At 37.1% G+C, this 11,886-nt stretch overlaps 1 protein-coding gene across 2 annotated transcripts in view; it reads left to right on the top strand.

The window, feature by feature from the left end:
• Positions 1 to 160: 160 nt before the first annotated feature.
• Positions 161 to 11,886, top strand: part of LOC110457279 (L-threonine dehydratase catabolic TdcB-like) — an 18,388-nt gene continuing 6,662 nt past the window's right edge. Inside the window, exons 1-4 of one of the 2 annotated variants that reach the window (XM_021508484.1) lie at positions 161 to 204; positions 1,991 to 2,212; positions 4,759 to 4,955; positions 8,814 to 8,944. In XM_021508484.1, coding sequence (XP_021364159.1) covers positions 2,041 to 2,212; positions 4,759 to 4,955; positions 8,814 to 8,944 — 500 coding nt within the window. In that variant the 5' untranslated portion in view covers positions 161 to 204; positions 1,991 to 2,040. The remainder of the gene's footprint in view (positions 205 to 1,990; positions 2,213 to 4,758; positions 4,956 to 8,813; positions 8,945 to 11,886) is intronic. The other variant, XM_021508485.1, reaches the window with a different exon arrangement.

Below are 11,886 nucleotides of genomic sequence, written 5' to 3'. Positions count from 1 at the left end.
ATGTGTTTTGAAATAATTTCATGACGATGCTTTGGTACTTATGACAACGATGTAAATTTATTTGTTTCTAATGTGATTTAGATTAAATAATTACTACTCAATTGAATCCAGCATTATACAGATTACTTATACATATATGTGAAAATAAGGAGTTATGTCCCTTTAACAGATTGCCGGCTGACAGCAATCTAAGAACGAGTGGAGGTAAGCTATTATAAGATTATTTCCATGCTGTTATTGCAACTATGGCTTCTATAATCGATGCACGGAATCAGCCGAGTATTTTACTGTAATGACAAGCTTAGTATACGTAACTTTATCACTTATTTTTTAACAAAGAGGCGTCAAGAAAGTTGACCTAATTCTTGTATCGGGGGAGTGTAAGATCGTCGAGCCTGCTGTTGACCTCGCCCCCTCATAAGATTGCCACGTAAAAAAAATGTTCAGATAAAATGTGACATATGCTCACATATGTAGGTACCCATATAGGGACGCTTGGAGTGTGCTATCTGATTGATATATTGGGTTAGGCAAGGGATAAATCATTAAATCATAAATCGTTTGAGGCCCTATTTCTGTGCCCTGACCTCTTCAGCCATTTACGTCACCAATTAGTTAATGCACGGACTTAGATAGCTAATCTAATTCCGCGGTTAATGTCTGCAAGATGTTGAAGAAATTGAATAAAAAACAAATAAAATTAATGCAGTTTTACTCAAAAACATGCAGAAAAGTAGCCTTTCTATACCTATCAGGTTCAGTACACACTCTGCCGATTGAGCTATATAGCTACATGTATAAGACCTATATAGCTATATACACCTATAAATTATAGCTGTATTGAGCTAAATTTTCTTAGATTTCATTAATTTTTAAAAAGAATCCTTATATTTAATGTCTTTTGTTATCACCCTAATGATACAATCTTCTTTTAAAAGCCACTTTGTTTCGTTTTCCTTAAAAAAGAAAATCACAAAAGACCTATTTCAGATAGGTCAATATAGCTATTATAGGTCTTTACAGCTATATAGCTCAATCGGCAGAGTGTACTGGACCTGCCTATATTTATTGGATTGGAAAACACTTAGAAGTACACTTGGAAAAAGTTACATGATTTTTTATGCATCATGTCATCATTTTTAATGTTTAACAAAACTTGTGTGACTGTCATGTGCTGGTTCATCTGGCTATTTACAGGCAGCACCAAAAAGTATGTTTTTTTCTTTCTGTGAATTTTCTTCTTTATTCTTGGTAAATAATAATTTCTACTCAAGTTTTTTTTTTGTGATTAAAAATATTGCAGATCATTCAACAAATGTAAACATTTTCTGTTGATACATATTTTTGGACCGTAGCAGTATCACAATAATTAATATATACACTGTGTGTAAGCACAGACACTGCGGTCACAAAATGGCATCATTCTGAACGGGAGCAGGATTGAATATAAGTAAAGGAAGTTATTGCAAACCATATCTTTCCAGTTAAATTTTTAAACTTAAAATTGTTGATAAACAATGTAAAGCAAATTTTGATGATTAATTTTGCTATTAAGTTGTTTCTTTGGCAAGTTTCATACTAAGGGCTCAGAAACTGGTCACCCAATGTTACACATAGGATTTGTACTGTAGCTAGGCAACATAGGAAATACCAGGATTGTTTGAAGTATAATGACTCTTTTTTTTTAATGTATTGTAATATTGATGATTGACCTGCAGAGTTTTGTGTCTTATTTGATGTCCTACATAGTCTTATGTTGTATTGAACTACTGACATTGCCTGGTGTCCTATTTCATGACCCAGAGCTCGAGTCTGGTGTCATATTTGATATCCAACTCGGTCAGATCCTATTAAATGCCATAGTCTAATGTCTTGTCATGCATCTACATACATGCAGTCGTGTATCCTGTTTGATTACCTACATTCAGGCTGTTGTCTTATTTGATGCTCTGATGAGTATAATGTCTTGTTGCCTTTTAATGTCTTGCAGAGCTTGATGCCAATATTGATGTCCTAACAAAGTGACCAGACAGCTTGACCATGCCATCTGACCAAAGCCTGGTCACACTGGACGATGTCCAAAGAGCCAGAGAGGTGCTATCCAATAGCTCTCTGGGTGTGTGCAGGACACCAATGATAAAAAACTCAGCCATGTTTCCGGGTCTAGAGAATGCTGAAGTGTACCTAAAACTGGAAAACATGCAGACTACTGGTACATGCCTCTTTAGTCCTCTGTCTTAGAAATAAATAATTTTACATGATTTGTTCAACAGACACACTGGTGCTTAGACTGGTTCTCCTTTGGGGTGTACAACATTTTTTCTTCAATTCGTAAACTTTTGGGAATTTTATTTTCTCCAACCTCTTGAGTAAGATGCACGTGTCCCATATGGAACACTTATGTAGGATATGGGACTCTCTTACCCTCGACAGGTGTATCCACACTTCTTGATGAAACATATCTTTGTCTCACCGTAGGGTTGAGACGGGGGGGGGGGGGGGGGGGGGGGGGGGGGGGATTCCCCATTCATACCATATTATGTCATGGCACGAGTGTAGGTCAGTGACTTGACTCATTCACCCCTGACTTTTCATAATGAACTATTCCAACCTTTGAATTGGAAGAGTTCAAATGTGTCTTCAGGGGTGAAAGAGTTAAATGTAGCCTATTTTGAACATGTGCATAGGTTAGTATTTGGTTATTTACCTGCGCTGATGCGTTGCAATATTGGAGTAATGTGTTCAATATCAAATCGACCTTATCATATAAAAATGAAAAAAAATAAACTAAAAATCTTGAAAGTTATTTTTACTTTGTTATTCAACATTACAATGATGTCACATCAACTACACATTGAGCCTACAATGTTTATATTGCATTATGTATCTGATAGAGTCAACAGAGATAAGAGAAAAAGAATTATTCACCCCAGAGTCAACAGAGATAAGAGAAAAAGAATTATTTCCCCCTTGAGGAGAGGCGAGGAGAGGAGAGATGGGGGAATCTAACCCCTCCATTCTTAAGATTCTTAAGTTGCTAAACATGAGGTTTGCCGAGTGTTTGACAAACAAAAAATCTTTTTCCCCCCGAGGGATGTGATTCCCCTATCTCTCACCCGCAAAGGGGGTGACAGATTGTATTAATCCCGAATGGGTGCACTCGGTGACCTTCACTATTACGAAGTCACAATCAGATGATGGTGTTATTTATGATGACACAAACAAAAGCCTGCGAAAACGTCGTTTGACTGACTGACAAACTTATCGTCACCAAGTGACACCAATCCAGAAACGGAAGAATTATTGCACAAGCTTTCCCGGAAGATCTTTTATGGATCTTTGAATTTGAGGTTTACCATTGGTATTCAGTGTTCAGAGAGATCTCCCTCATTCCACATTTCCAATGATGGAGAAAGTGCTTGAAACACGACTGCAAAACTGCTTTTCTTAATTTATCTTTCCCTTTTAAAGTATCAAAATAACTCCAAAAAACATTCATTCGATTCAGACACGCTTAATATGATCATTACACACACCCTGCAGTAACTAGGAGATCATTTGACCACAGGATGTAGATTTTGAGTTTGTGTGAGTTTGGACTTGAATGAGGGAGTTTGACAGCTATGCCTCAGTTTGTAGATACACTATCTAGAAGATTTGCTATATTTACATTTGCATTGTCTATGTCCTGTTTTATCAAAGTTTTGGTTAAGAGGTGGGAGAAAATAGTCTATCAATTTATATATGTAAGTATGTGGGACATAGGAATTCTACCCTCAGATGTTTCTTTTTGTTAAATGCAATCTGTATTAGTTTCCTTCATTTTGATATTAATTACAATGGCCAAGCCTCCTTCTTATATCTTTATTTATTGAAAATCAAATTCTAGTAAAATTGGATATTATTTATGAAATACAATTACAGATCATAATGTCTAATCTGTGGAATGTTTAGGAAAAGATTATTCACAGGAGAGATTGTTACAGACAGTAAGAAAAAGAACAAAGTATTGTGCTACCATAATTGAATAGTGTTTCCCTAGGTATCTAAAATAACTGAGAATTTGAAATCCTTTTGGGGATGTTCTCTATCCAATTCCATTCACACAGAAACCCCCACCCCAACTGAAAAAGCACACCTGTATGGGGTAAAAGAACTGTTGTGTTATAATAATACTTTATTTTTAGAGGGTGCAACTCATTTAGCAAACAATAAAGGCTAATCTTCCATGAGGCCCTCTTTTAGAAGGTACACAACCATAGAAGAACATACAATGTATAACAACAAATAATCAATAATCAACATGCACTCAATAATATTCTTAATAGTACATAAGTATATGGCGATAGTTAGACAGATACTTGTTTACAATGTTCGTGACATTTTACGTTAAATTCATAAAGGTTGCTGGCAGTCTTGATTTCACTAGGAAGTTGATTCCATATATTTCAGGTCCAGAATACCTGAAAGTTTGTTTTCGAGTATTTATTCTAGGCTTTGGTAACTGAAAATTATGGTTTGCAGCTGATCTTAGATATAAATAGTTATATTATCCTAATATCCTTAAAGGGAGCACACCAGTTAATCAAAAATAATTGCTGTGTTACTTCATGTATCTAGGTAGCTCATCAATAAGAAAAAAAATGTTCCTCTACCTTGATTACAGGTAGAAAGCTGTGCTACAATAATTTAGGAAGCACACAGCAGAAAAAAAATCAGCATTGCTTTGATTATAAAATTGTTTATTCAAATTTCCAGGTTCTTTTAAGATCCGAGGAGTGGCAAGTCAGATGGCTTTCATCCCGGACGAAGTTAAACGAGGGGAGAAAAAACTGATCACAATGTCTGCTGGAAATTACGGAAAGGCGTTTGCTTATGCCCTCAACAAGATGGGTCTTTCAGGTCTCTGTCTGATGCCTTTAACAGCACCATCAAGCCGTGTTCAGCTTATCAAGGTAGCCATCTTGTTTTTGTTTCCGAGGTTTAATCATGAATTTTATGGATATAAAAAATAATGCATGTATTTTGTTATTAACTCATTCACCCCTGAAACTTCATTATGAACTTTTCCAACCATTGAATTGGAAGAGTTCAAATGTGTCTTCAGGGATGAATGAATTAATGAGATTTTCATTTCGGACTAATTTTCCCTTTAATGTGACTCATTGCCTCGGCTGACCTTAATTGATCGTGTAAGGTACATGTAAGATGGGGATAGCTGGACCAAATGGGATAGAAAGTAATTTTACACAACAGATGTGTAATAATACAGTAAAGCCTGTCAATAAAGAGCACCTGTCTAAAACAAACTTTAATGACCACACGTCTATACAGTATAACCAATGGTCTATACAGATCACATATCATGACAACCTGTCCATAAGGACCACCTCTGTGTAGAGACCACCTGTTGATAAAGACCATCTGTTATAAACACAGCAAGCCTAGGCCTAAGGACCACCTGCCAAGAAAGATCACTTTTTATTTAAATACTAGATGTAAAGACCACCTTCCATAAATCTCTTTCTATAAAGCTAGCTCAGATCTATAAATAGCATCTGTATTTAAAACCTCCTGATTTTAGCTATTTTCCTCTCAGGTTATACCAACAGTTGGTTATTTTTGTAAAGCCAAAATCTGTTTATGGAAAGTACTTCAATTTTCATTTTCTCACTTAGGTAGTCTTTATGACAGGTTTCACTGAAAATGGTTTAAAATTGCATGTTTGTGTTCAAAATATCCTGTTTGATAATGATAATCAAAACATAGACTTGTCATGTTAGTGCATTTTGATAAATATCTATATATCTATATACCCATTTTAGAATTGTGATATTGGTGCATTGTGATAAATACCCTTTTGTGTTCCCCTTCCTCTATTCAAGGAGTACAGAGTTAAAACAGCTCCCAAGGAGTGATTTATCTGTCCTAATATTGATCCTATCATTCTATTACAGGGTTAAAAATTTGAGGTAGAACAGCTCCCCAGCAGTGACTTGCTTGTCCTGATATTAAATCAGTGTCCTGTGCTTTGGGGGTTAGATTTTAGGTAGAACAGCTCCCCAGCAGTGACTTGCTTGTCCTAATATCAAATCTGTGTCCTGTACTTTGGGGTTAGATTTTAGGTAGAACAGCTCTCCTTCAGTGACTTGCTTGTCCTAATATTAAATCAGTGTCCTGTACTTTGGGGGTTAGATTTTAGGTAGAACAGCTCTCCTTCAGTGACTTGCTTGTCCTAATATTAAATCTGTGTCCTGTACTTTGGGGTTTAGATTTTAGGTAGAACAGCTCTCCTGCAGTGACTTGCTTGTCCTAATATCAAATCTGTGTCCTGTACTTTGCGGTTAGATTTTACGTAGAACAGCTCCCCTGCAGTAACCTGCTTGTCCTAATATTAAATCTGTGTCCTGTGTTTTGGGGGTTAGATTTTAGGTAGAACAGCTCCCCTGAAGTGATTTGCTTGTCCTGATATTGAATCTGTGTACTGTGCTTCGTGGTAGATTTTAGGTAGAACAGCTCCCCTGCAGTGATTTATTTGTCCTGATATTACTGTCCCGTGGGGTTAAGAGTTGAGTTAGAAGTTAGAACCCACCAGTGATTTATCCATGTACCCAGTACATTGTATAGTGTACATAGTCCCAATGTTTACTGTACAGGGAAATGATCACTGGTTGAAAATGTTCTGATTTTGACTGTTTAAACTGATCACATTGGGGACATTTTCGTGTTGAGAATAGTTCTGAAATCTGTTTACTCTATATATATGTATCTATAATCTATATTATCTGTTAATAAGCACTAATTCAACCCACATGAAAAATGTGAGCATTTCCAAATTGCAAAAAAATCCTCTAAGTGACTTTTACAGTATTCTTTTCAGATGCAAAATTTTGTGCTGCCATATATTAAATTCAGTTAATGAACTTAAATTTAACATAAAACTAAAAGGTCGCTTCCTTTAGTCTTTTAACGCTAGCTAGCAAGGTAAGAGAAACTAAAAAACGTTGGTCTGATTTTATAATACTCATTCCTATGGTTGTACTGATAACCTGTTATTTTATAGCTTGGTTTTTGCTTGAAACCTGTTCTAGCTAGAATGACTTAGATTCCTGTCACCTATATGCTATTCACTAGATTATATGCTAGAACTTCTGTTTTCTTGTGGTCCTTATCAGCACCTTGTCTACTGCCTGTGGAACATGTACATATCTTGCATTGTGACTTACCCACTCTGATAGTAATCCTCTCAATGTATTTCAGGATTCAGGAACAGCTCCCGACCAGTGATTTATCTGTTCTTATAGTGTCCCCTCTCCTGTATTCCAGGGTTATGGAGTTGAGGAAGAACAGCTCCCCATCAGTGTTTTACCTGTCCTAATAGTGTCCCCTCTCCTGTATTCCAGGGTTATGGAGTTGAGGTAGAACAGCTCCCCACCAGTGATTTACCAGTCCTTATTGTGTTCCCTTTACTGTATTCCAGGGTTATTGAGTTGAGATAGAACAGCTCCCAACCAGTGATTTACATGTCCTAATTGTGTCCCCTTTCCTATATTCCAGGGTTATTGAGTTGAGGTAGAACAGCTCCCCACCATTGATTTACCAGTCCAAATAGTATTCCCTCTCCTGTATTCTAGGGTTATGGAGTTGAGGAAGAACAGCTCCCAACCAGTGATTTATCTGTCCTTAAAGTGTCCCCTCTCCTGTATTCTAGGGTTATGGAGTTAAGGTAAAACAGCTCCCCACCAGTGATTTACCTGTTCTAATAGTGTTCCCTCTCCTGTATTCCAGGGGGATGGAGTTGAGATAGAACAGCTCCCCACCAGTGATTTACCTCTCCTAATAGTGTCCCCTCTTCTGTATTCCAGGGTTATGGAGTTGAGGAAGAACAGCTCCCAACCCGTGATTTATCTGTCCTTAAAGTGGCCCCGCTCCTGTATTCCAGGGTTATGGAGTTGAGATCTATAGAACAGCTCCCCACCAGTGATTTACTGGCTTAATAGTGTCCCCTTTCCTATATTCCAGGGTTATGGATTTGAGATAGAACAGCTCCCCACCAGTGATTTACCTGTCCTAATAGTATTCCCTCTCCTGTATTCCACTACACGCATGCATCTTGCACACAGGGGAGGCCGTCCTTAAATGACCTTAGCTGTTAATAGGACGTTAAACAAAATCAAACAAACAAACAAACAAATCCAGGGTTATGGAGTTGAGGAAGAACAGCTCCCAACCCGTGATTTATCTGTCCTTAAAGTGTCCCCTCTCCTGTATTCCAGGGTTATGGAGTTGAGGTAGAACAGCTCCCCACCAGTGATTTACCTGTCCTTATTGTGTTCCCACTCCTATATTCCAGGGTTATGGATTTGAGGTAGAACAGCTTCCCACCAGTGATTTACCTGTCCTAATAGCATTCCCTCTCCTGTTTTCCAGGGTTATGGAGTTGAGGTAGAACAACTCCCTACCAGTGATTAACCTGTCCTAATAGTGTTACCTCCCCTGTATTCCAGGGTTATGGAGTTAAAGTAGAACAGCCCCACCAGTGATTAACCTGTCCTAATAGTGTTCCCTCTCCTGTATTCCAGGGTTATGGAGTTAAAGTAGAACAGCTCCCCACCATTGATTTACCTGTCCTAATAGTGTTCCCTCTCCTGTATTCCAGGGTTATGGAGTTGAGGTAGAACAGCTCCCCACCAGTGATTTACCTGTCCTTATAGTATCCCCTCTCCTGTATTCCAGGGTTATGGAGTTGAGGTAGAACAGCTCCCCACCAGTGATTTACCTGTCCTAATAGTGTTCCCTCTCCTGTATTCCAGGGTTATGGAGTTGAGGTAGAACAACTCCCCACCAGCGATTTACTATCAGCAGTGGATAAATATGTAACAGAAAAAGGCTACACTTTCCTGCATTCGTTTGACGAATCCAACCTCATTGCTGGTTATGGAAGGTATTGACCACTGACCACTAATTATGACACTGGATCAAAGTTGACATTGCATGTTAAGAACCGCCAACAAATGTTAAAAAATATCCTGAAGCCACACACGGTGTGGAGTCCAGCAAGCTCATTATTTACCATATTGTTTTGTTCTCTACAGAATCAGCAGTCCTCGGCCAGCAATCACTTGAATCTTGTTTCAGTTATTGCACAGAGGCATTTAAACAGATAAATATAGCTCCCCAACTCTATTTTCTGTGTAGAACATTTTTTGATTTTTAAAAATGGCTCATGGTTCTAAACATGGAATATTAGATTTGATACAACAGTAATAATTGCTGGGTGCTTTTAATGTTTACCTTTTCTGTCAATGTGTATTTGTCACTGGAAAGGGCTGAAGGTTTGTTTAAACTTTAATATCTAACAAAGTAATGATTAAGGTAATGAAAGGGGAAAAAAAATCAATTTAGTTATTCACCAAGACATCGGGAATATAAGTCAGAAATGGCACTTGTTTTTCAATATACTTCTAACCATGTCTTGTTTCGTTTTATTTCACTTTAACATCTAAGAAGTGAAGAACAAGAACTACCCGTTAAATCCTTTTTTGAAACCATAAGTTCTTACTAAGTGATTAATGGATTGTCAGGAAAGCTGATGGAATGTATCCTAAAATCTGGATACTAAATGTCAAAGGTCAAGGTTACTTTGTTAACATGTTCAGCATCTATTCAAATGAATGGCTGTGAAACATCCTACAGGTATCAGCAGTTATATCAAATAAAAATTACTTTTTACATTTACATGAATGATAAACATCTAAACTGCTGAGGTTGAGGGTCAAAGGTCAAGATTACAAGGCCATTTGGTGAAAGTTTTATGAAAATACTGGTACAGTGTAGTATTAAATACATTTTTGTCCAGTGTTGTTCTTTTCCATTTGTTTGTCACCTACAGATAGCTTTTTACATTTGACCATAATGTAATCAGGGAATTCAGCCAAATTGTGAATGTGTCTCACTAATGGCAATGACTAGATTAAGTTCATAGAGAAGCAGAATCTGCACATATTTAAAGTATCTGCAGTTACAGTGTATATCAAATAAAAAATACTTTTTACATTTACATGAATGATAAACATCTCGATTGTTGAAGTTGAGGGTCAAAGATCAAGATAAGAAGGTCATTTGGTGAAAGATTTTATGAAAATACTGGTACAGTGCATTGTTAAATACATTTTTGTCCAGACAAGGTATCATGTGACCTATTGCGATCTCCATTTGTCTGTCGTTGTGTGTCATCCATCCTTTAACAATTCTCATATTTGGCTTCTCTAAAACTGCTTCACGGATTGCAATAAAGTTTTGCAGAAAGCATTCATGGTAAAAGGCAAAGGCAAACAAATCTATGCATACTATTGTTATCCTCCCTTCCACCTCCCCTCCCACCAGGGATCAGAGGGTTGGACCCAAAGTGGGGAAAAGTCTTCTAACACTTAAAGGCCAGAGTACCAGGCAAAATAGAATACTTTTCAATGATGGAAAAGTCTGATGGTACCGTATAAACATTGTGCGTTTCATTACCCAGGGTATCCATTCACCCTTTATGATAGCCAAATCTGATTGTATTTTATAATTTAACACAAAAGAATATAATTTAAAACTACCGGGTAGTAAGGAATTATTTTCACAGCATAGCAGTTTGATAGCATGCAAATTAAAACCCTATTTTTAAAACAAGCATGGAAATGAGGGACATTGCTTAAATTGGAAAAATTGGCTAAAATTACAAAATTCTGCTACTATAGTATATATAAGAAAAATCCTATGTATACGAATGCCCTGCGAAAAAGTGGAGTGGGGCATATAATGTACCTCTTGTCTGCCCCTATGTCCATTTGGTTAAGCTAACGGTCATGTAACCTCACAAGCTTATGTGCCTCTATAAGAACAGTGTGTCACATTATATATTTGCAGATCTTGACCCTTCACCTTGACCTCTGTGACCTTGATATTAGTAATGTTTTTTGCATATAGTCAGTTATCGTTATATTCACACAACATAGGAAGCTTATGTGCTGTATTGAGTACACATGTTTGCGACATTTTTTTGTAACCTTGACCTTTGACCTTTCCCGCTGTTTACAGCTAACATTGCAGGAGTTTACAACAATCTACATATATGAATACATTTCTAGTTATACCTGACAATTTTCTCATCACATCTCAATAAAAAACGAAATATCACAACTCAGGTGACTGTTCATGCGTTAGGGCCTCTTGTGTTGAGGGTATATCTCATACAAAAACAATTTCTATGAATATTTATGAAATTCAGCTGAACTTTCGTGTGCATGTATGTTGACATAAAAAGACTAACTTTACAGGTAAACATTCATACGTAACTAGGTTCAGGAACTTCCTAAGTTCTAATTGATTTTCCCTTTTCAGCGATATCTATTACTTCATGTTCATATTTTAACAACAAACTATTATTTCATGTTCATATTTTAACAATTTGTTGTATTTTTATAAATGTATAAGCCGAGAAAAACTTTGAAGGTATACTGAAATTATGAATTTATCAATGAGGTTCTACAGAACAAACACACCAAAGGGTCCAGATTAATGAGGTTCCACTGTACACACAAACAAAAGTGTCCAGACTAATGAGGTCCCTCTGTACACGTAAACCAAAGTGTCCAGACTTATGAGGTCCCTCTGTACACGTAAACCAAAGTGTCCAGACTTATGAGGTCCCTCTGTACACATAAACCAAAGTGTCCTGTCTTATGAGGTCCCAACTGTACACGTAAACCAAAGTGTCCAGACTTATGAGGTCCCTCTGTACACGTAAACCAAAGTTTCCTGCCTTATGAGGTCCCGACTGTACACGTAAACCAAAGTGTCCAGACTTATGAGGTCCTTCTGTACACGTAAACCAAAGTGTCC

This window comes from Mizuhopecten yessoensis, unplaced genomic scaffold (assembly GCF_002113885.1).
Source record: "Mizuhopecten yessoensis strain PY_sf001 unplaced genomic scaffold, ASM211388v2 scaffold9073, whole genome shotgun sequence".
Classification (NCBI taxonomy): Eukaryota; Metazoa; Mollusca; class Bivalvia; order Pectinida; family Pectinidae; genus Mizuhopecten; species Mizuhopecten yessoensis.
Note: the sequence above shows the minus strand (reverse complement) of the source record. Positions and strands in the feature narration are given on the sequence as shown.